General features: G+C 33.8%; 1 protein-coding gene across 1 annotated transcript; it reads right to left on the reverse strand.

The window, feature by feature from the left end:
* Nucleotides 1-416: 416 nt before the first annotated feature.
* On the reverse strand, nucleotides 417-23,743 carry LOC150103363 (uncharacterized). The gene is made up of 10 exons (XM_090398414.1): nucleotides 23,658-23,743; nucleotides 19,988-20,076; nucleotides 19,327-19,402; nucleotides 18,249-18,380; nucleotides 15,469-15,563; nucleotides 7,888-7,962; nucleotides 7,688-7,765; nucleotides 4,887-4,931; nucleotides 2,418-2,495; nucleotides 417-514 (listed from the first exon to the last, which is right to left on the reverse strand). Exons 1-10 carry the CDS (start codon nucleotides 23,728-23,730, stop codon nucleotides 509-511), a joined length of 747 nt encoding a protein of 248 aa, XP_090254540.1. The 5' UTR covers nucleotides 23,731-23,743; the 3' UTR covers nucleotides 417-508.
* Between the last annotated feature and the right edge of the window lie 2,576 nt (nucleotides 23,744-26,319).

Raw genomic sequence — 26,319 nt, forward strand, 5'->3', positions numbered from 1 at the left:
TCGAACCTAACGCACGAAAAATTTTTTGCCTACCTCAAGCTAGAGTATCATCTTACCAAAATAAGTTTCTATCTCAATATAAATTATAGAGTAAAATTTAAAAAAAAAAATTTCTATTATTTCTAGAGAATGGTTCACGATACGTGAATTGAAATATCTGTAGTTTAATCAGCCTTAATTAAATAATTTTTCAACAGTGTCTATGTGTAGCATTATTATAATTTTATTGTAAATCTAATTACAATTTACAAAATGTAAGAATAGCTTTATTAAATCAGAGTTTGTTGAATACATTTAATTGGATTTTCTCCAATATAAAACGAATAATATTTTGTATAATTACAGAAGAAATTTCACTGATTCACCTGTCATGAGACCTAAAGATTTGAAAAAATTATATAAATAATTATTATCGAATAATAAACTAGTAGCTCTTTTCCTGAAGGTGATTTCTCATTGAGACTAGAACCGATCTTCAAACACTTGAATAAGATTCGGAATACTTTATTTAAATCTGAAAGAAAAATTGGAAAATCGTTTTAATAAAATGGTTTAGAAAGCATTTCAGCAAAAGTTTGCACGAGATAACAAACGATAGAGATAGGTAAGCGATCATCTCTAGGAAATGAATAACTAAGTCCTTCATTTACAATGGGCGTAAAATTAAAATACGACGATTCACGAATTTAAATTATATATATATATATATATTTATATTTACAGAAGAGCAATTAAATTAAATTAAGTTAAAAATTCTCTCCCTTTCTCTGAAGTGATCGAACTTGAATTGGTTCACTATTTAGTCAATAGATGGCAGTATGTTTCATATTTGTGTTTCTTGACGTGCTAACAATTTAATTCCACTAGTGATATTATTATTATTATGTGATACCTCCAGGGAGTCCAAAGACTCACCGAGGGAAAGTGCGCAACAGCATAGAACGATTGTTCTCCTTCCAACTACTAATCGCGCTTAAATTTGCTTAACTTTTTTTTGTGAGCGATTAGTAGCAGAGGCTCTACCAATCGACCAACCTTTGCTTGCGTATAAAACCGATTGAGCTTGCTTAAATAACAATTATGATCAAAGCAAACTTAGGCAAGTAAATCAGTATATTGTCTGTTAATTGTGTTCTCCAGCAGGTAAAAGACTTCAACATTTGGAAGAAAAACTTATATGCCGTCCTACAATAGCGCACTCAGGATTTAATTTTTTTTTTGGGGGGGGGAGAATTGAGTATACGATTTGAGAATACACACTACGCAGCGCATACGACCTATGACTGAGAATCTGCAATGATCTCTAATTCATAAGTAGTATAGAAATAGAAGACACGACACAACATAAATAAAAAAAAATGAATTTTAATTAGGAAAACATTTTTGGAAATTTTTTTAGTGTTTTTAGGCAGGGCCCGTCCCCCCCCCCCCCGTCTGGGTGCACCGTTGTGCTGTATGTCTTAGGATTTCTTGTGCGTGGGGGGGGGGGGGAATGACATAAATAAATAAACAAACAAATAAATGATATAGGACAACGCGATAACTTTCACTTTTTGCAAAGCCCTTTTAAACTAAAGTTCCAAGTGCTATATATATATACATATGTATGTAAAAGATACTTATAAAGTATAATATAAATATAATATATATATAATTAAAAAATATATTTTTATAATAGCTCCACACACACACACTTCTGGCCCGGTTGACCGAGTAATTAATTTATTCCCTCTTGTACCAACAGGCTGTGTATTGTACCAACAGGCAGTTCATTGCAGGTTGGAATCCTGCAATGAACATGGATGTTTGTGAATATCTCTTAGGTAAGAGATGGATTTCATCGCTGGGTGTGGCCTCCAATAAAGGGGCGTTGTGACCAACGCCCCTTATTGGAGATCTAATGTGAGTTGAAAAGGTTCCAGATTTGATCTTTAAAGCAGGGTTTCCTGACTATATAAAAATAAACTAAAAGTATAAATATATATAATATTAATGAAATAAAAAATTCTTAGCTAATTCATGGTGGGAGTTTATTATTGATATAAAAAATTTTATAAAATTCTCAAATTAAATTATACACCTTTAACTATTTTATATCAGAAAAATATAAATTTTTTCATATATATCGGCGTATCAATTCATATCACTTTATATAAAGCTATGTTTTTTTGAAATTTGAATTAAAAATAATTTTCTTAAATGCATTTTAAAACATCAATAATGCACTGTTATCATTTGAACAGACAATTCGTAGAATATTTATATGACGATTATTTCGTCCCTACATGAATTTAAGTGTCTTTTTAAACATACTTTCACATTTACTATTGTTCTTTTAACTTTTTCATTTAAAGACTTTTTTTAAAAAATAAACAAAGTCCTCAAGTTTAGAAGAAGAAGACGTGTACAATACTTACAGTTATGAAACTGATAGGATTATTAACTTTGGAAGAAAGAGGATGATAAGAGACTCCTCGAGTAGGTTCTTTTTCATTCTAAAAAGAAAATAAAAAATAAGTTTTCTCTTACACGTGTAAAGCTGTTATTTAAAACATTATGCAATTTTTTTTTTTTTTTCAGAGCTAGAAAGTTTTATGAATGAACCTAATGCAATATTAGAATTGTGCGCCATATAAGATGAAATCAAAGTGCTTTATACCTAAAGGGTACGATTTTTTTAATTAAAAAATTCAGGGCAAGTTAAATTCATAATTATAGGTAATGAGTGGCATTTTGGATCCTCAGTGACGGATTAAAATATAGTAATAATAACGGTAATAGACATAATTTTGAGTTATATGAAGTTCTTATTCATATCTAGAAATATTTAAAAAATCTTTCAATATTCCATTTTTATCAAATATATGCGTTAACATATGTTTCGAAAGACATCCAGAGTCATATAAACTGATATATCAATAATAATGATAGGATGACAATCAACGACAACTACTTGGGTGGGGTTTCTGTATATTCGATGTGGGTAGTGGTCCTTTCCATGATAGTAGTATGGGTGGCACTTCTGACCAGATCAAGATCAAGATAAGATAAGGAAAGTGGGCGTGTCTTCCTGACGTCATTGTGAGTGACGTCATGATTTTGGAATTTCCAACAACCATCTATATAAAATAAAAAAAAATAAATAAATAAAAAAAACCGTATGTTTGAGTGACACCAGTATATAATTAATTATTCATAAAAATCTAATCACACCCGCCATCACGACATACTCTAAGAATTTCCACAGACGACAATGACAGATGTGTGTCACATTTAACTTAAACATAACAACTGCTCGTATGTTTTTGGTAAGCGTAATTCTAATACTGAATAGTTTTTTTTTTTTCCATAAGAATAATCATAGGGTATATATTAGAGTATCAACATGGATACATTAGCGATTTTTTATATCTAATATGTATATGTGTGTGTGTGTGTGTGTGTGTGTGTGTGTGTGTGTGTGTGTGTGTGTGTGTGTGTGTGTGTGTGTGTGTGTTTAAGGACAGGTTTCTTAAGTATATAATTAATTATTCAGAAAAACTCGAAACACGAGAGCCATCACGACTTTCTCTAAAAATTCCCACACTTTAACAGGAAAGAAATGCCCAAAATGTATTGGAAAATTAGTACAACCATCTATAGAAGAAAAAAAAAACTGTATATTTGAGTGACATAGAATATAGTTAAATTAAATTATCATTCCAAACTCAATAACAACAAACATTCGCGTCACGATTCCTTATCTTATCTTGATCTTGATCTGGTCAGAAGTGTCCACCAATGACAACACGATTACTTATCCACTAATATTTCCCTTTCCATTCAAAACAATAACGTCACTTATTTACAACTAACAAATGACGTCACTTATCTACATCTGTAAACAACACACACCCACGACACGAATCCTTATCTTATCTTGATCTTGATCTGGTCAGAAGTGTCCCACCAATCACGACACGATTTCTTATCCACAAATATCATCCTTTCCATTCAAAACAACAACGTCACTTATTTACAAATAACAAATGACGTCACTTTTCTACATCTGAAAACAACACACTCCCACCTCACCATTCCTTATCTTATCTTGATCTTCATCTGGTCAGAACTGCACCACCAATCACAACACGAATCCTTATCTCTACCATCACCCATAATCCCATACGCGAACCAAAACACAACAACAGAAGCCAGTGACACACTTGCCCACAGAAAAGTTCCAAACATTACACACCCATCAAGCCACGCCCACAATGACGTCATCAACCAATCACGTCACGATTCCTTATCTTATCTTGATCTTGATCTGGTCAGAAGTGCCACCCATACTACTCATGATACATAGCAATATACACCTGAAGGAATGTATACTTTGCATTATGGGATACCAAGGCAATTAATGTGAGTCGCTAGCTTCAATAAACAAATTAACTCTCAAAGTTTGTTTGCTTACACTTGGATAAAAGATTAAACCAAGAATATAAATTTTTGGCATCTTTAATTAAATTTATAAAAAAAGTAAACAAAACTTTAAATCTAGTGTATTTTAATAATAAGTTGTTACTCCTTATCATTAAAATGACACATCTACTCATATATTTATTTCACAGACGTGCACGTTTTCACACTAGAGAGTTCCAGAGGGTAATAGATGGCAATGCCGTAGCTCAGTAACACCCCATCCATACATTTTCATCTACAGATAACGGGAATATAAAAAGCAGTCTTGCTTCTCCCATCTAGCCAAAAAAAAAAAAAAAAAAGAACATTTTTACCTTTTAGCGATTTTTTTAGATGTTTTCAATGTTTTTGTGAAGTGGATTTTGATATTAGATTAGTTTCTTTACTTAACCATAAAAATCAAAATTAATGATCTAACGAACCTTGCTTTCGTAACCAAAATATCCAACGTCATTGAAATTTCCAGCCTGCAAGAAAGATACAAAACATAACCGTTATTTTCACAAGACCTTGATTTATGAATAATAAAATCAGCGAATATTAAGAATTAAGAAAAAATACTATTAAAGACAGAAAAAAAAAACTGAGTATTTTTCAACCCCAGAAATCAGAATATTTAACACAAATGGGGAAGATATAATTGATTCTTATGTTTATTCTAAACGTAGATAAGGCATAATAAATTGTTATTGTGTTCTACAATATACATAAAGCTTACATTGCTAAGTTCATTCTCTATATCCGAATCTGAACTTCCGCTATCCATCTACAGAAATATTATAAGGAGTAATATTATAAGTATTACTTAAATATTATAATATATTTTTATTATATATTATAATAGATTATACATATTCTTTTGTCACATAGCACGCTTTTTTATGTTACATATTATAAAAATTAAGATACAGTATTTGCAATTTATCCATAGCTATTAAACCTCATTTCTGAACTACTCTGCACATGCGCAGTTCTTTCTGTTGAGGAACATAATGTTTACCAAGTCAGCTAACTTTTCAATAATTAAAATTCCTAAACAATGTTAGTTAGTCCAATTGAATTATTCCTGTTTTTTGACCACATGTTTATTAAAAAATACTGTTTTTTTTTTAAAACTAAACAAGTACTAAAAAACAAACCCGACAAGTTTCGTCAGTCGTCACACTAATATATTCAGGGCTAAAGAGAACTAACATTTTAAAGCACAAACTATAGGAAATTATGAAAAAACAAGTTCATTTGTTGGTATTATGACCATCAAAAAAGTTCGTTAAAAAACCGAATAATAGATCTATACAACCGTTAATACATGTTAGCTGGAAACAATGCTATTTATGTTAAAATTATTTTCTTGACCACGAAAACTATGGAAATGACTTCTATTTGGATTTATTGATCAAGTATTTTTTAGAACAACAATGTTATACCAACTAGTTATACCAATTAGCCCTCTCTCACCATCTTGTGCTGATCTTTTTATGGAAGATCTTGAAAGTAAAATTTTATCTCAAGTAGACCCTAAACCCACAGTATGGTGGAGATACGTAGACGACATTTGTATTGTTTGGAACCACACAAAAAAAGGACCTGTTTGATTTTCTAAACAAGATCAACTCTTTACACCATACAATAAGATCTTCAAAAATCTAGATCTTCAAAAATTCCATACTCTAGATCTTCAAAAAGATAACAAATTATCATTTCTGGACACCCTAATCAAGAAGCAAACGAATGGTCGTCTCAGCCTCTTAGTTTACCAAAAACCCACAAATACAGGACGTTATTTGCACTTTAGCCCCTCCCACCACATTTCTCAGAAACTTAGCATTGCACACATTTCAAGCTTTCCGCATTACAACAGATCAACAAGATGAATTATCAATGATATCTAACAACCTCACAATGAATGGCTACACTCTGAGACTCGTCCACAAGATACTTTTCTCTGATCCCCCCCCCCCACACAAAGACAACGAGACGACACAGTATATTTCTACAATCGTCATTCCATACGTGGGGACAGTTTCTAATAAGGTTGCAAGGCTCCTCAAACCCCATAGAATAAGAGTAACTTTTAAACCTATAGAAACGATTAGACAACTCTTAAGATCTCCAAAAGATGGGCATCTTTTCTTCAAATATGCTGGAGTTTACAACATACCCTGCTCGTGTGGTTTAAATTACATCGGCTAGACTTCAAGAAGCCTTGAGATTAGACAAAGGGAGCACATTGAAGACGTTAACAACAATAGAGAAGAAAAATCGGGTTTATCCTTTCATTTCTCAAGAACTATCCATATCATAGAGTGGGATAAAAGTACCATTCCTTACATAGAGGAGGATTTCCGCTTCCGAATTATTAAGGAAGCCGCAACAGTTGCCCGTTCTGTACAAAATCTTAACAGGAACCAAGGATTTATCTTGCTCGAGATCTGGAAGACCCTCATTAGATCTCTAAACATACAAGAACTGAATTATAGTGCCAATTATAGAACGTTCCTAAATGGCAATAAGTGAGATCTTACACGCGCCATGCATGTATTGTACGCGTTATGTTTTCTCGAATATAATTGGAATCGGTTGATTTACAGTCTGTAACAGTTTTTAGCTTTAAGTGCCTTACATCAGTTATGTACCCTGAAGATGCCAACAGCCTCAGTTGGTGAAACTAGTTGGTATAACATAGTTGTTCTATAAAAAAATACTTGATCAATAAATCCAAACAGAAGTCATTTCCATGGAAACAATGCTATTTGATGTCGCGTTCTATGGTTCACTTTCACTCTGTCCGAGGTCTGAACTGGGTAAATTTTTAATAAACACTGACAAAAAATCAAACTCTGATTTTTGTTGCATTGCGTAGGAATTGTAATCATATTTGCTGCCTCTTTGAATTTTCTTCAGTTTTTATCAGTGTAGGACATGTTTGTTCTGTCCCAGAGTACATCATGACCAGTAGAAGCTGTGTGAAATGCCAAGCCAGACTTATGTTCTCTCTTTTTTTGTACGTAATTTTGATGTTCGCTCATGCGGATTTCTTCCGATCTCCTTGTCTGGCCTACGTAGCCGATGCCACAGGAACAGTACTTGTTTTTAGTACTGTTTTTTGTTTAGTTTTAAAAAACAGTATTTTTTAATAAACATGTGATCACAAAAGCGGAATAATTCGATTGAACTTCTTAACCACAGAAACCTCTGCATGATTAATGTTAGTAGTCCTTACCAGAGAGGTACTCGATAATGGAAAAGGAACGTAGACAAGACATAATTCGTATCCAGATGGGACAATTCCTTTTTTCAACTGAAATCAGATAAAAAGCAATTGAATATCTATAAAAAAATCAGTTATTTTTCATTATAAATATGTGTAAATGCTCAAAATATTTGATTTTTGATTTATATAAAGATCGTATTTTACTTTACCTGCTTCCAGGGAATTGTTCTGCCAAAAAATTTGTGCTTCAAAATCTCTTTATCTTTAATGCGATGCTGTGGATCCTTCGAAATGAAAATGATCGTAGATTTTAATAAAATTATGTCAATGAAATGTAAATAACAAAGCTGTTAAATTCTTCTATTATTATTTCATTAGACCTGTTCGTAACTTGATAATACTGACCACAGGACACGATATTATAAATTTGGGCATTTGCTACAGGATACGCAGCTACCGTCAAACTGGGTGGATGCACATACCTGTTATGTGCGTTTACAGAACTAAAAGTGACAAAAACTGGATTCACGTTAATAAATTGACTCCTAAAATCCCCCCAAAAATTTTTGGATATCTGGAGTAAAATTAACGATTAATTTTAAAATGGAGAACGAAAACATGAATACTATGACATATTTAGAATTAAAATTAACAACAACCTAAGCTGGAAACCACATAAATATACGACATTCTTACTAGCTTAAAAGTGCTGCTGCCATCTATCCATCAGTTTTATAAGTTTTGCGGAGGACAGATGTTTAAAGATCAGTTGAATTTTACTTATTTGATTACTCAATTTTATTTATTTACTATCATTTATTTTCCTCTGTGAATACCGAGCTAAAATTTCTCCTTTTTTGGTTGCTTACCCAACAATTCAAAAGAATATTTTTGACACAAGTTAGATCGCTGAACATTTGGAAATTTTTGCTTGTACGTTACACTCGACTACTTAAAAGGAAAAGTATGATTAGGGTCGACGAAAGAATGGGGGATTCGATTCCCGGTGGGGAAAAACTTGTTTCTCCCATCAAGGTCGGAACGTCTAATAATGGCACTACTGTGGAAGACGTATACAACATTCGGACTGGTAGGCATTAAACGAAATGTGTATTATATGTAGACAGTTATTTTAATTTTAGTTTTCTTTATTGTTATCATTTATTTAATAATTCCTTTCTTGCTGATCCACTTTGATCACCATCTGTTTTACAAACTTCCGTGGGTGTTGTTCCATTGATTTATTGTACGTCCATAGTTCATAGAACCGGGGCTGGCAGATTGTCAAGAATAGTCAATTCATGCTGAAGGGGAGGAAGAAATAAAGGACGTACGAATTGGTCACAAACACGCGAAATCACGTGCTTTATAAGTAAAATTTTCCAATTGTTATATAAGCAAAATAGCTACCACTTTAAAAACTACAATGTTCATAAAAGAAAAGTTAATTTTCTGACATGTAATAACAAACAACTCATCCCACAAGACGGATTGATTACTCTATTAACGGAATGGATTCTCCTTCTTCTGCCATGCGCAGAAGTGTCGAAGGGTCTCGCATTAGTGGGTGTACAGTAGCAACCATCATTTTTTTTTTTTTTTTTTGTTACGCATGTTAGAACATGAACAGTAGCTGCCAACTGTTGACTCTGTTTTGTAGAACACCTTCCTCACGAAATATTCTCCAACAATTACAACATCCGGCTTTTCAAGAAAAATATCAATAAGTACCTCTCACTTGTCCGCGTGGTTATGCGCTTCGCAGCCATATGCCTGGGAAAGGAGTGTCCTGCGTTCGATTCCTGTCGCTGATGCGAGAAGCTTGGGATCTTTATCAGACATAGCCAAGCTAGCCGGTCTTGGGTGTGGACAGCAGGGTTTTTCCTCCCGCAAACAGGCAAACGGCCCCGCGAACACACGCTTCTACAGACATAGGATACCTCCAGGAATAAGGAGTAACCAATTTATTCTGTAGGATTTCCTTTCGGAATGTCTACACGGTAAAATGTGTAGGTCTACGCGTGAGCGTAAATCAGGAAGAAGACCTCTCACTTAATTGTTGTCTGTAGTATACTCAGGCTACAGTGAAATGAAAAGTTCTGCAGACGTGCAACTGACTGAATTTTATATACCTTTATACAGGCATTATTAGATCTACTAATCAGTCAGCGACATGAACACCCATACTCAATTACAGACATAATAAGCTTGCCTTCTACACTTAGTTGCTTCGATTCGATCGTAAATTCAAAACAATCGAACACTAAACTAACTCCTAGAATTCTAACCCACTCAAGTACTCATTCGTTGTAGGCCACTGGCCATACCTTCGGCATAGTCCCACTGTTAATAATGCTCCCGCATCTCTAAAAATATCCATATATCCATATCCAGAAAATTCAAAGCCTAACATCGTTTTATTAAAAAATTTTTCACTGGAAAGAAGTTTGTGTAAATAAATACTATTCATTCAGAAAATGAAAGCACTTGTAAATGAAGTATAACTGTTATTTGACAATTGACAATTGACATTTATGTCTTTAAGGGTGAAGCAAGATGCTTTTCATATTCCCCGCTATCTGTCGTGGTTACAGTGAGGGTAAAATTTACGAGCAGTTTGCTCGCCCTGAATGGGCATGGAGATTATGCATCGTTATAGGAGGCTAATATAGTTTTTGGTCTTCTATATTTGAATATGTCCGTTGGCTCATATGCTGCAGCTTGTTGAATCAAATCATTGGGGTGTGTGGACGTCTTTAGAAAAAACTTGGAAGCTAAGGATTGTAGATAAGAGAGAATATATGGAATATTTGTGTCTCTATGGAGCTGGCTGTTTCTAACATACCACGGGGCGTTCAGAATCATTCTCAAGCACTTGTTCTGCACACGCTGAATCTTGATAATGTTAGCGTTAGAGGTGTGGCTCCAGGCTGGAGAGGCATAGGTGATTATGGGACGAATCGTCATCTGGTAAAGTTGCAATTTGATTCTGTTGCTGAGCTTGCTATTTCTATTAATTAGCGGGTAAATCTGAGCTATGGCTTTAGATGCTTTTGCACATGCAGACTTGATATGTTGGTTGAAAGATAGCTTTTTGTCGAGAATTACACCCAGGTAATTTGTTTCTGTCTGCCAGGGAATTTTAGTATTGAATAGTAACACATCTCCTGCAGGAGACATTGGCCTTTTTGAGAAAAGAACCGCTGAGCTTTTCAGGGGGTTGACTTCCAATCTCCACCTAGAGAACCAACCCTCCAGCTTTAGAATGTTTTCTTGAAGCTTTCTAGTAACGAAGTGGGGTCTGAGGGATCTGGTTAGTATTGCCGTATCGTCCGCATACAGCGCTAAAATGGAAGTCATCGGATTGTGAGGGATGTCTGACATGTATACAGAAAACAGCAATGGAGCCAGTAGAGATCCCTGTGGCACTCCAGCAAAGATATGGCGCTGGGACGATATAGAACCGTTAATTTTAACTTGCATTGTTCTATTCTGAAGATATGAACGGATTAGATGAACCATTTTTAGTGAGATGCCGGCTGAGATAAGTTTGTGCAGGAGTCCAAAATGCCAGATTTTATCAAATGCTTTAGATAGGTCTAGGAAAACAGCTCCTGTGTACTGGCGCCAGTTGTAGCTGGTGATGATATATTCCACAATTCTATGGATTTGCTGGGTAGTACTATGGTGTTGCCGAAAACCAAACTGTTCTTTAGGGAGGATGTTTAGGTCATTTATTGAGGTTTGGAGTCGTGAGAGGATGACCTTCTCTGCAATCTTACCCAGGTTGGAGATGAGACTGATTGGACGATAATTCTGCGGTAAGTGTGGGTCTTTGCCTGGCTTATGTATAGGAATCACATCAGCCAGTTTCCAGGTGGAAGGAAAATAGTGAAGTCTTAAGATTGCATTTATTATACTGGTCAGATGCACTATAGCTTTTCGAGGCAGCAGCTTGATCACCCTGTTTGAGATGCTGTCTGGTCCAGGAGCTTTATTGTTCTTAAGTTTTTTAATAATATCATATAATTCAACAGGTGATGCGGGTGCAATATGATCAGCACTGGTATCCGGGAGGTTTAGTGCATGTCTAACCTGTCTGTGGATTTTATACAGATGATTGAAATCAATGTTGTTATAAGATGGTTTGCACTGATCCTCAAGATTTTTAAGTATGGCTTCTGCCTTATCTGCATCTGTGTGGATTAGGCCCTGGTTTGAGATTATAGGGGGGAGGGATCTGTTTTTGTTTTTGATGTTTCTCAGTAGGTCCCAGATAGAGTGATCAATAGGTGAGATAGAGGCTAACTTTTTATCCCAAACTTCGTTTCTATGCGTTTTAAGTGCATCTCTTACTGCTCCATTCAATCTATTAAGCACTGTCTTATCCTGAGGAGCGCGAGTGTTACGAAATCTCTTCCTAGCTCTGTTCTTCTCTCTGATCAGGTCCATAATGTCCTCAGGCAAACGATCAGGCTTGGGAACAGGTTTCTGGAAGGTTGCAACCATTATAGCGGACTTAATCTGTTGGGTGAGGCTAGTCACTGCAGAATCCACATCTTCTGGTGTGCATATGTGTGGGACGGGTCCTATTTGATCCCGAAGTGCTTTAGACAATCTCTCCCACGATATGCCTGAATGAGGAGGAGACAGGCATTCTTGTTCTCCCAATTGCAGTAGAATTGGGTTGTGATCCGACGACAGCTCGTTTAGTGATGTAAGGCTGTACTGTAGTTTAATGTCTTGCAGGATGGCTATATCCAAGATGTCAGCAGTGCCAGATGTACTGAGATGAGTTGGTTCGGTAGGTCCAGCCACAACAGCATGGTTTAATCCTGTGTAGCTAGAAAGGATACGACCATTTTTGTTAGTGGATTTACTGTTCCAAGCAGGATGCTTTGCATTGAGGTCTCCAGCGATGATGATCGGTCCTTTTACTCCAAGGATGGCATCCAGATCTGAGGTCAATAATGTCTTTAATGGAGGGTTGTAAGCAGAAAAAATTTTGAGGTTCCCAATTGAGTTTGTGAGAACATTGATTCCTGTGATTTCGAGGTTGGTGGTAGTAGGGTTGGTTATTGAGTGATGATTGATATAGCTTTTGATAAGAGTGGCTGTACCTCCACCTCTATACCCAAGCCTGTCGTTTCTGTAAATCTGATACCCTCTGATTTTCAGGGTGTCAGCAGGCCTCAGGTGAGTTTCATTAATTAGCAGTATATCTGGGTTGTATCTATTATTAAATTCCTGGATTTCTAATAGTTTGTTTTTTATACCGTTGGCATTCCAACCGATAATCCTAAGAGAGTTTGGGACGATTTTTTTCCTATGCATCAGAGAGTGCAGATAATATGGATTGGGTTTGCTGTAGGAATCTTTTTGTGACACTTAAGGATGGATTTGAGTTGCTGAAATCCTGGAGCATGTTTGCAAGAGAAGAGGTGATAACAGCTGATAGATTTGAGTGTGGAGTATTCCGGTTCTGAGTTTGTACTATCTGTTTGGAGCGGGCCACATCAGCATATGTTCTTACTTGATGTTGAAGATTCGTTTTCTTAAGGGGCTCAGTTAATGATGGGCGAGCACCAGTTGTCATGTTCTCACTCTTGGAGAACTGAGTAGCCTGAGCTTCAGGAACTCTCGCATTAGATGACGAGGTAGATTGATGACTGGGATCATTCCATCTGTTTTTGGGATGATGCATACACCCTCTATAATTAGCAGGGTGGGGACCCCCACAATTAGCGCACTTAGCCGGGGTGGTTTTTGGCTTGGCGCAGGTGTTTGTGGGGTGATTCTCGCCACATTTTACGCATCTGAACTGAGCTTTGCATAGCTTCTGGGCATGGCCAAATTTTTGGCACCGGTGGCACTGCCCAGAAGATGATTTCTTTCTCAATGGTTCTGTGGTGATTTTGAGTCCACAGATTGATTTTAAATTATAAATGTCTTTGTAGATGTTATGAATTTCTACTAAGACTAAAGGCATAGGTGTCTTATTTGATCTAAACATTCTAGTGACCTTTATGGGGGGTAGTTCCTGTAGGTTAAGGTCAGTAACTATTTCATCTGTGTCAATATCCTCAGAGACTCCTCGTAAGACTACTTTCAGATTTTTTTCAGAGGCAAGTGAAAATGTGTGATATTGGGTTCCTCTAGTATCCAGTTCCTTTGTAAGGTTTCTATAGTCAGCCACCGTGGTGGGCTGAATTCGTATTCCCTCGTCTGCATTTTTAGCAGACGTGTAATGAATTTGTGAATTTGCCATGATGGTTCTGAGTGTTGTCCATCTCTGCTTTTCCCTTAGGATAATCGGTGGCACCTTTTCATTGTGGGAAACAGAGGGATCTGAAATGGGAACATCCTCTTCCATACCAACAACATTTGTTGATTCAGCAGCAAGAATTTTTCTCTTCTTACGTGCGTGAGTTTCTTCTTGATCAGAAGGATTAGAGGTAGAGACAACTAGATTGAGTTTTTCCTCCACTTGTGGGGAGTCTTCATTTTCCTCAACTTCAACTTCAGGTGAGGAATACAAATTTAAGTAGCCGGGCCAATCCCGTTCAAACTTTTTGAGGAGCTTTTTAATAAAACTGAGTGCTAGCTTTTTATCGAGTGACTCAATAATAGTGTCGGGGTCAATCATGCTAGTAGGCCATGTCAACTTGAACTTCTTTTGTAGTTTATCAATGAGTTCAAGAGCTGGCTCTCTTTCGAGCAGATCAGCAAATACGTCCAGGTCAGGCACGCTCATATCGATTTAGTTGCGTATGTGCGTTAATAAAATATCCCGCAGGTCTAAAGACCTGCCAGCAGAAGTTTTTGTAAAATATCCCGCAGCCGCAAAGGACTACCAGCAATATCAAGCATAGGCGCGTCAACTAGCAACAAGATGTTAAAATACAACAACGACACTAATGGCAGTAGGCCTAGCGTATCGCCTTTGCGAAGTCAGTTGACTTACCTTGTATGGGAAATAAAATGTAAAATGCCTGTTTATTGCGGCAAGCAAATAACTGATATTACTAATGAATATAAGCATAAATCTCTGAAAACTTATCAGTCAAATACACAATTCACCATCAATAACACACGACACAAAACACTAACACGCGAGCCGCCATTTTTCCACTCAGTCCTCTCCAGAATCGTATAACTGTTATGTGTTTTAAAATTTATTAAGGAATAGTCATATCACTAAAATTAAAATGTGTATTTTGAAAATTTTACTATATCATTAAAAGTATAAATTACTGAAAATATTTTCTTAAAATATAGAATATCATTATATATTTTTATATGTTATATATAAAATATTTAATTTTGATTAATATTTTTGAGACCAATTTTCTAAATCGATAGTTTTAAAATCAAGCTTTTTTTTAAAAAAAAAATATGTTACTCCCACCCACGAAATATCTATAAGACATTTGTAGTGTGGATGAGTGGACCAGTAATTTTTTCTATTTGTCATTATTATTTTTTAACTTTTTTTTTCTAATTTTATTTATTTTTACTTAATTTCCGGGAACCATACAACAAACATAAATCATTTTTTAAACCACTTCCACAACCTTTTAAAATGTAGACACATATATTTTCTGACGTCTAGGTTGAAAAATATTGTCACAGTAAATAGGTTAAAACCATTCAGGCCTTGCATTAATATTTTAAAAAAAAGTAATAATAACAAGTGGTTTTAGTTTATTAAAATTAAAGAAAAATTGGGTACTCAAAATATCAAGATATTATAAGTAAATTTGTGTTTATAAATAAAGTTCTTTACTTACCAACTGTAGCAAGTCCTTTAAAAATTGTCTTTCTCGTTTACGTAGAATGTCGGGAATGATAACCTTTCCATTTTGTAGTGTTGCTATATATAAAGCTATAACAGAAATTTGGTAGATTAGCAGATTGACTGGATTTTCTTAATAGAACGGATAATTCATAATATATAAGAATAGCATAAATTTGATGAAGGCCACCTTGAAACACTAATATCTTCTTTGCTGGTAGCCTAAAGTGGAAGAATTATGTGTGGTTCCGGCTTCTTTCCCCAACTCCCACCTTCTAACATGGAGTGCGAGGGACAGTCTTCAAGGGCATAGTAAACATAATGTGGGAATCAGAACCAAATTTAGTGTATAGTAGTCAAGTTCCGCAGGCTGGCTAACAATTAGTTGGCGCATCATTTCGCTGCCATCTGCACCTAGATCGTTCCTGGTGGGAAACTTTGTAATGGTATGTGGGAGACACTGTGAAGGCCACGGCCACGCTATACCATAGAAATAGGACTCATTGATTGGCCAATATGTCTGAGTTTATCTCCTCACATTACATATTTTACTTGATCATTTTCTTTTCACCTCTTAATTAAACACCATAATGATTTAAACTCAAGTAGATATAGTGCCGGTGCAATTAAACGTAAAAAAAAAACTTCCTCAAATATCCCTCAAATTTTAAAAACACTGAAAAAAATCTTACAAAAACTCGTCCACATTCGTAGCGTAAACATCAGTTTAAATTATGTGCAACCGTCGCCTGTAGACATTCCAACCCAATCTCCTGTTTTAGACCAAATCGAAATTACTAACAGTAACAGCCATTGTTAACTGTCCAAGCTATATATCCTCGTTGCTTCCTTCTTCCACCAGGGTGGTACTTGTGCAATGTGATGTTTCTTTCCAGAGAATGCGCCTAATCTTAAATATCCTATTTTTGACTTGTGTATTAAGATTTTTTGTCCCATTATCTACCATTCATCTTTAATGCTCACCTATTTCTGTAAATTATTCTGACCTCTTTGGCTTCTAATTCCTGAAGCTTGATTTCCTGATCCAACTATCTTAAGGGTGAAATCAGCTTCTTCGTGACTTTAATGTTCACATCTCCAAATGACTCGCTATTTTCAATTCACCTAACAAGCTGAAAGAGATGCTGAGCTATTTCCTGAAATCAATGACTTTAACCAATAATTCTCTCTATTTCTCGCGCAACACTTTCGATTTTTTCTTAAACAGTTCTCCTTCCTGGGCATATTTTAATGCGATCTCTCCTCTTTGACATCCAGACCTTTTTAACCTCATAGCAAACCTTTTGAACCTCCTCAGCCATTTACAAACTCGTATCCTTTACACTATAACAACGCCAAGTGGGAAGAAATCCTAAAGTTTTACTTCTCCTTTCCATGGTTAGACCATTGTTTTCATTCTCCAGGTTCTAGTACTTACTGTGACCATGTGACAGAAATTATCGATGTTAGAATTATCTGTCTTCATTCCACACTATCTTCTAAATTCCAAGACATGGGATTCCCAATAGGTGTTCCAGGGTGGTATAAAAATAACAAAATAAAATAAAAGGGGACATATGGTTTTAAATGGCCGACAAAAACTCCAACATCACAAAATAATCGTTTAACAATGCTAAGTCTAACTTTGAAAAGGCTAAATGTGGAAAACCCGCTGCTTGTGCCAATGCAGTCTCACCTTCTGATCAAAAGGTGTTGGTTGCAATTTCTGATTATCTGTGTTCCTGCTGCTCTCTCTCTTTCTCATCCAGATGGCAGTATTGCACCATTGAAAGATAAATAAGATGGCCTCCTGATCCTTATCATCCAATTACACCATCGATGACCGAGGTAAATTATCTCCAATTTTACTTGTTAAATGGTATCGCATGCCTTCCGCAAAAGTCAGCAGAAGAATCTCGAACAACCTGTATAGAAAAAAAGGCTTCTGGTCCTGACGGTATCCCAGCAAATGTGCTTCTGAACCGAAACTTATTCTTTATCATTTCTTCATTATATTACATTCAGTTTGCATTCATTCCCCCTTAGTATGGAAGCAAGCCATGTGCAGCCGATCCCCCCCCCCCCCAAAAGGAAACAAGTATCTACCATCAAACTATCAACTAATTGCTTTCACTTCAATGCGGTCTAAAGAAATAAAGAAGATCATCCACGCTCAACATCTTCAATGCCCGGAGAGCTGTCAACTAATAAGTGACCACCAGTATGGATTTTAGCAGTTAAGATCTACGGCAAATCCTCTTGATTACATCCACCTCCTCTGGACATATGCCATGGAAATTTGGAGAAACTTGTGCTGTTCTATTTCACATTTCCAAGGCATTTGGTGTGATTTGGCATCGATGTTCAAGAGATGTGCTTCTCTTGGAGAGAGGGCTGCACGGATTGTTGTTGAGCCCTTCACTGCACATTATTATTATTATTATTATTATTATTATTATTATTATTATTATTATTACGTGAAACATCAAAGGAGTTCTAGGTCTCTGGTGGAGAGTGCTGTCTTCAAATTTTCCTATTAATGCAGATGGACTTATTTTACCTGCCTTCATCTTTTTATATATAAATAATCTTTTCCCACTGACTTGAAATCACATCTATAGGTTTTTTTTTTTTTTAGATTCATATGCAAATATTATAAAGAAATCGGTTTTGATATCTTAATTTTATCTAATAGACGTGTTTATTACTAAGTAATAATAACAATGAAACATAAACAGAATACAGTATAAACTAAAGGAGTTACTAATGACTCACCTTTAAAAAGGCCTGTTTTCTTTGTATTAATTTTACTCATTTTGTCATCCACTATTTCTGGAATCAAGTAAGATTTTCCCATAAAAAGGCGATATGCAATCACACCTACTGACCACCAGTCAACTGCTTTATCTATGGAGCAAAACAAATATTGCTAATTGATTATTTACTTAATTTTAACGACGATATTTCAAAAAAAAAAAAAAAACGGTTTATCAAAATAATTTTTGTCATTATTTTTAATCTCTTTAAGAAATGTATGTAATAAAAATTATAATAAACTTATACTTGACAAGAAATCATGTTTCATCAATATATATCATAATAAGTAAACAAATAGCTTAGTTTACAATAAAAAGTTATTAATCTTATCATTATTAAAAGTTATAGTTACATAACACCTTCAAGAAAGGTGAACATTTTTTATTTTAATATAAACTATAAATTACACGTCAATAATAATTTTAAAATATCGATATATATCAATATATATATATATATTTAATAAATTGCCTTAAAAAGTTAACATATTAGCCCAACCATCACACAACTATCCATTGTATTTTAATAATAAAAAAAAATTCACAATTATAAAAAAAATTCAAATGAAAAAAATTATAAATTAGTATGCAAAGTAGCCATTTATTTATTTGTTTCAGCTTGTTTAATATTATACGAATTTCGTATTCAAATCTGTCAAGTTTTTTTTTTTTTTTCATGCACTAGGTTTAATTTTCTTTGCCAGATTCGCTAGCATCTCTTTTCCAGATGTATTATAAGTAGGGAAACAATTCACTAATGCAAGAAAATAATAATAATAATAATAATAATAATAATAATAATAATAATAATAATAATAATAATAATAATAATAATAAGGTTTAATATTCATAGGTGCTTTGTTTTCCCCAAAACTGAAGCGTGTGTAAAAGTTGAAAATTGTTAGCATTTATATCAAACGTAATTATGCAGATCTCACCAGGAAGTTCAATATGAAAAGATTACGATAATATAAATATAAATACATTAAAATATTAATAATAAACAAAACTTTTCGTAAGAAGGTAATGATACTCACCATATTCTTCACCTCGTAGGATTTCGGGAGCTATGTAACCCCTTGTGCCTGCAAACCGATGAGAACTCCCTTCATTCTACAAATCCGGAAAAAAGCAGTGTACATTTAATTTAATACAGTTTTAATCTCTTTAAGAAATGTATGTAATAAAAATTATAATAAACTTATACTTGACAAGAAATCATGTTCCATCATTAATCATGAAATCATTAATAACCACCTGGTGGTGGTTAATAACCGTTCTTAAAAGATAAAAAAAAATAAAATCGATATAATTCTATTATATTGATACCATGATTACAATATTAAATATCTATCTCTTATAAATTAACAAGAGAATAATTAAAGTCATTTGAAAATATCCCGCTCAGAGCATGTTTTTCTACATTTTAACGAACTTTATCGAGTTACTTAGTGATACCTGAAAGCCAAATGTAACTTAGTTCTAAGCTGTAAACATAATATCAAAGAAAGAAATTTTAAAAACTTTTGACATATGAAAAAAAATATTAAATCTTAAATAAAACCAACTGTAAAGTTTAAATATAATTTAATATTTTAATATATTATTAAAAGTTCTTTAAAAAATTTAAATATATTTAAATTAAATATATACACCTTAAATTTTTTTCAAACTGCGTATTAATGAACTGATACTTACGGTGCTTTCGCTAAATCCTATTAGTTTTATGCAGCTGGTGTCATTTACAACTAAGATGTTCTCCAGAGTAATATTGCGATGGATGATACCTGCTCAAAGAACAATATTAAAAAATGATATAAAATAAAATAAGTTTATTTTTATTCTGTAAAATTAAATAGGAATCTCTGCAACTTTTTAAAATTTTCCTGAGGATAATGTATTCCCACTAGGCACACTTCCGTCTCATATTAATATGAGACGTAAGAAAATATTGAGTTTCCCAGAAGAAAGGCATTGTAAGCCTATTTTTTGTGGTCTGGTCCAATTCGCAGTCAAAATTACTTCAGTTCCTGGAAAAACTCGTTGAACTCCTGTATGAAGTTCACTATGGAACGAGAATCCTAGAAGCGTCTACCCTTTTTGGATACCTTAACAATCAGAAATTCTATAGGTCATGCTGAATTTTCAGTTTATCAAAAACCAACCTTTACTGGCAAATAGATTCATTCTTTCTCACACCATCATTCATCATAGAAGACAGGTATTATCAAGAATCTTGTATACATAGAGCTCTTCCGATTCCCTTTTGTTAGAAGAACTGAATAAAATTAAAATCAATCTAATGAATACAACGAAACTTCTTTCTTTCTTTTAAACCTTTTTATACGCACTTCTGGCTATAAGTTTCTCCCAATTCACTCCAACTGTTTCTATCCTGAGCTTGTTGGTGCCAGAGTTCCAATTGTTTTTCTTAAATCATCTGACCATCTTATTTCAGGTCTTCCAGTTGATCTTTTACCTTCTTATGTCCTGCCACTCCAGTAAAACTTTTGTCCATCTATTGTCCTTGAGTCTTGCGATGTGTCCCGTCCGTCTCCATTTCTTTCGAAGTATGTTTTCTCCAATATGTAAAAATTTTTAGCTCTTAAAAAATATTTAAAATTCTAGTTATTATTTCTTCATTTCTGATTTTATCTCTGAGTCTTATGTTTAGCAGACATCTTTCTGTTCTCTGTTTTTTTTTTTTTTTTTTTTAATCTATTATTTCCTTTTTGACTGGCCAGGTTTACCTTAATAATGTTGTCTCTCATCGCATTCTTTTCGTTTTGTCATTATTTTGGTTTTCTTAGAATTAATGTCTAATTCCAATTTCTAGTGATTTAGTTGTTTGATCTTCTATCATATCTTTTAAATCTTTCCTATTGTTTGCAATAATAAGAATATCATCAGAAAATCTTAGTTATTTAATTTAATTCCATTAATACTGACTCCTGCATTGGATTTGGAACTTCTTTGGGAACTGGACAGAGTCCTTGACTCTTTATCCCTTCATCTGATTTTAGCTTGTGTATGAGGGGATTATTGTGGGTAATTTACCCGCTCTTTGTGAGCATTTTGTGTTGTATCAGCTTTCTCTTGCGATGGAGGATTTCGGTTTTTTATGTTTGAAACGATCTCAGGGTTTGTAGTCTGTTGCCTGTCGAACTCGCTGATTTGGTGATTATGTGTGATTGCGAAGAATTTCTATACAATGCCTATCATGTAGGTCTTGATATCTGGAAGGTTGGCTTCTTGGTGTAACTGGAGGTTTCTGATGAACCAAGAGGTATTAAATGTCATTCTTAGGCATTTGTTCTGGATTGTCATCGGACCATTTTAAATTTCATATATATAACAGCGTTAATGCGAAGAGAAATGGTGTCTCCTTGCCTTATTCCTTGATTTCTGAGAAAATTTTCACTTATTTCATTAAGAATGATATTTGATGTAGCGTTTCCTTAAATATATTGTATTATATTAATGAATTGTTTTTCAATGCCATAATTTCTAAGAGCTTCTATTATTGATTGCGTTTTTATGCAATCAAAATTTGTAAAAAAATCTATGAAGGCCATGTGAACAGAAGGTTGTATTCATTGCGTTTTCAATAAGCAGGCTTATTGATTGAATATGATCCATTGTACTGAAGTTCTTTTTGAAACCAGCTTGTTCGGGGGTTGTATTGAATCAAGTCTTGTTTCTAATCTATTAGTTATAATTCTAGTGAAAAGCTTATAAATGTGGGATAACAAACTAATAGGTCTATAGTTTTCTCATTTTAATTTACTTTATTTTTTATGCAGTAAAATAATGTTTGCATTATTCCATATTTGGGTGTTTCTCCTTTTTTGATGCATCTGAAAGAATTCCAATATCCCACCTTAAAAGAATCTCTGAACAAATAGCATGGATTCTTAGCAAATTCCATCTACACACTTCCTTCAAACCAACGCGGAAACTGTCTTTCTTCTTACCATCTACAAAGGATACATTATCACCTCTCTCTCTCTCTCTCTCTCTCTCTCTCTCTCTCTCTCTCTTCTCTCTCTCTCTCTCTCTCTCTCTCTCTCTCTCTCTCTGTCTCTCTCTCTCTCTCTCTTTACCAAGTGTCTATCAAGTGTCCTGCTCAGGTCATCTCTGCTCTTTTGTATAGACTGGCCGTTTTGCTTTGATTAGAATGCAGTAACATTAAGACGATATATATTTTTTCAATTCAACATGTCCGGCCTTACTTCTGATAATATTAACAATAGGCACAGAGTTCTTTGCAACCAGAAAAAGATTCTTCATACCAGCAGCTTCAAATCTGATCGTATTTTCCTTGAAACATGTGAAACCCTACGAAATTGTCTGAACCTTGACTGCTCTTACTGCATGCCAATTTCTACGTGTGGGAAGCGATTACTATTAATTGTTCATATTATTATTATTATTATTATTATTATTATTATTATTATTATTATTATTATTCGCAACGTTTAGAATTGTTTCTTTGAGCTCTAATCATGTAAACCTGCAGACTCAGCTTCGAACGAGACACAAGCTAGAAAGACAGTTTCTTATGATGCATGTTGCGAATGTAGTTAATGGAATTTCTCCCTGACTATATCAATGTTCTATATCTATATATTGGGTGAAATATATCGGAGTTTTTTTTTAAAATAAAATTCTATAGTTTTCTACATGTATAAGCCGTATAAACATCTATAAATAGCTCTAGTACACGTGTTCTCTTAAAACAATTACATTTTCTCCACCCCTCCAATATAGATACAAAGAAGATAACTAAAATATAATTAAATGAAATGCCTACAAGGATTAATTAATTACACTTAATATGGCAACATTAAGTGTAATTAATTAAAAAGTGATTAAATTAAATAAAAAATGTAATTAAAAAAGAAATATGCATTTCTTTGTTTATGGAGAAACAGTACTTTAAATATTTTACGATATCGGAAAAGTTGCGGTTACGAGTTTCAACTGTTCTAATGTCTTCTTGAGGAGAAGTGGATGAACGCCAATATGAAGTTTATATTTATATATATATATATATAAAAATATGCTACTTAAAATACGTTAAGAAGCAAATGGTCTGATTGGGGGCGGGGGAAGAAAAGAAATTTGCAATATTTCCATTTACGAATTTCAGCAAAATCTGTCTAATTCAATGACAGACATAATTGCGTGTAAAATATTTAATCTTTTAACATATACATTGAAATTGAAAATATTTTTCTTTTACATTCAGAATTTATTTCTTAAGATTCTGCTACTCAAATATCAACCAAGGAAGCTCTGAGGAAAATCAATAACGATATTCCTTACTTCCATTCATATATTTCTTTCGACAGTGTTAGTAACTTACCATTATTTTCATGCAAATAGAAGACAGCTGCACAAAGCTGAGCCAAACACAGTCTGATGTTACTTTCGGTCATAGCACCTTGTTGATTTAGATAATAATTGAGATTTTTCCCATCGATGTAATTCATGATGAATATGTAGCTATAAATATATGTTCATTAAGTACACAAACAGGTAGAGAATGTATTCGTTGAACACAAGATGATTATAATTGTTAAAAACTGTTAGGTAAGGAACTACGTGCAAGGAAAATAAAAATTGCCAAAACATAATAACAGATTGCATTACCGTAACTGTTCCATAAGGAAGGATTATAATAATAGATACCAGTGTAAATATTTTCTTTGAAACTAACCTTTTCTCTGTCTCTACTGAAATAAACAGATGTACGAAAAAGGAACAGCCCGCAATTGCTTCTAAATTCTCCTTTTCTTTGACCATCATCTGCAATAGTTGTTTTATTAATGCAAAGTTATTTCAAACAATACATTAACAATGCGTCATGTGATCATTAGCACTTTTAAGAAATAACTCCGAAGATTCTGTAAACTGAATTCCTTTTTAAAGTGAAATTATACTATTAGTACCGTGGACAACTGAAGGTTGAAATCTTTCCGTTATTGGTATTAACGATGTACTAAGGCTGGAAAGATTTTCTGATTTGAATGCCGTCTAATTTACAACGAACCTTTATTAGGACTTTTCATCTGAAGGTGAGTTAGTAGTAATTTTTTCGTGTTTTTTTTTTTTTTTTTCACTGCTCGGAAACTGTGGTTTTTTTCATCCGGCATAACCACCATATCAGTCAGAAGAATGCATGCAATTAATAGACATAATACGTCTCATAGTAACCTTGGTTACTTCGGCTCATTCAAAACAATCTGAAAATACGACTTTTCCTTTCTAGCCATATTAAGCCTCTCTAAGAAGCAGGGTGGAAGTCTCATACAAGAAGAAAATCACTTTCTCCCTAAACTATAGCCTCACTTACCTTATGAATAAATGAAGACTGTAAAAACTAAATATGAAGCCCTTTTCCAAGTAAACGCTTGATGTGTAACTGTAACGGAAAGAGGTGCTTCTAGGAAATTCTGGAACTTAAAATTTTGGGTACATAAATTGTTTTTATAAGATTTTTCGTAAACTATTACATGAAATGATTTCATTAATTAATTTATTTAATTATTTTTATTATTCAATGAATTAATTTTATTTCATTTAATTTTGTAATGATCTTTCTTCCCATCTTTTTATTTTTTTCATCAAGCTGATATATCTGAAATCAGGTTTCCGGTATTTTACGAATGTATTTTTAATAATTTGCATTTTCAACATTCAGTTTGAACTAATATGATATTTTATGTTTCAGCCTGCTGTTTGAACTAATATTTTATGAATGTATGTTTAATAATATATATATATATATATATATATATATATATATATATATATATATATATATATATATATATATTAAGATTTTAATAATATACTTTATTTATTAATAAATAATTAAATTTATCGTTTATTATTAATCTTATTATTTATTATTCATTTATTATTAAAATAAGATAAAAATAAATCGCCGAACGCCCGTTATTCCTCAAAGAAAGTGTTTGGAGATCTGTTTTAATTTTATTGGTAAGGTGGCAAAACTATTATTTAAAAAATAAAAATAAGTAATTCCCTAATGTCTTTTTATTCTTCAAAGGAAGGGAGCAAGACGTAACTCTTTTAGTCAAAACTTTAAAAATCGGCATGCACCCTGTCTCCCTTTGTTACATGCTCTGGTCGAATGCCTTTCTTTCAAATATTATAACAAGAATATAGCATTGAACTGCTGCCTTCTGATATTCCTAATCATAACTTAGTTTCAGTGTTATCAAATAATTAATGAAGAAGAACTCTATTCATTATCTTCTGTCAAAAATCGATTAAAAATGACGAAGAAAAATTTCCAGTAGTTGGTTAATAAACTCGAGCCTGTACTTGCATAGTATAAACTATACTAAAGAAACAAAATATGATTTATTAATTTGCGAATATTTCTCTGGATTTCGATGTTATTACAGGATTGCTACAATATTCTGCCAGGACGTCCTCTAGGACCAGATAAAAACCGTTAGGCTAGATATAGGCTTAAATTGGCTATGTCCCAAATCTTAGGTAAATTATTGCCGAATGGTTATTTAGACTAGGGCAGTGTTTCATTGCCGTTCAAACCACACTTATTCTGAAAATAGTATCTCACATTGCAACACAGATGTACTGCAGTTGTTTTTCCATTTCATTCTCTGTGATGAGATAGTCTGCCATTCCTGATTTGCAACATCCATGACAGTGAATGTAGATTTTGTGTTCTTCAAGACAACAGATTTACCGGTTTTTCTAAAGTAGACTAAGTTGAAAGCACATGGAACTTTGTGTACCCCAGGATGTGTAAGAGGATAAAGTTCATCCTTCGAAGAATGGCTGAAGGTTGCCAGTTGGGTGTGGGGTCTGAAAGTGAATTGTGAAAGTGAATGGGAATTGTTTTGTAGTGATCTTGTGTGTAAGGCTCTATTTCATAGGATTGTAGCTATTTTAGAAAAGTGTTCGGAAGATAAGTTCTGCAGCAAGAGCAATGTTATTAGAACAAATAACCGTATCTCTGGGGTATGTTT

The sequence above is a fragment of the Typopeltis vanoorti genome, chromosome 9 (assembly GCF_054136105.1).
Source record: "Typopeltis vanoorti isolate ZY-2024b chromosome 9, IOZ_Tvanoo_1.0, whole genome shotgun sequence".
Lineage (NCBI taxonomy): Eukaryota > Metazoa > Arthropoda > Arachnida > Uropygi > Thelyphonidae > Typopeltis > Typopeltis vanoorti.

Excerpts from the sequence above, each read along its gene's own strand:
- LOC150103363 (XM_090398414.1), bottom strand. The coding sequence starts at position 23,730 with ATGACCGAAAGTAACATCAGACTGTGTTTGGCTCAGCTTTGTGCAGCT. Across the intron at positions 20,077-23,657 it reads CTATTTGCATGAAAATAATG|GTATCATCCATCGCAATATT; the intron begins GTAAGTTACTAA and ends TTCTTTGAGCAG. Across the intron at positions 18,381-19,326 it reads CCTACGAGGTGAAGAATATG|ATAAAGCAGTTGACTGGTGG; the intron begins GTGAGTATCATT and ends TTTGCTCCATAG.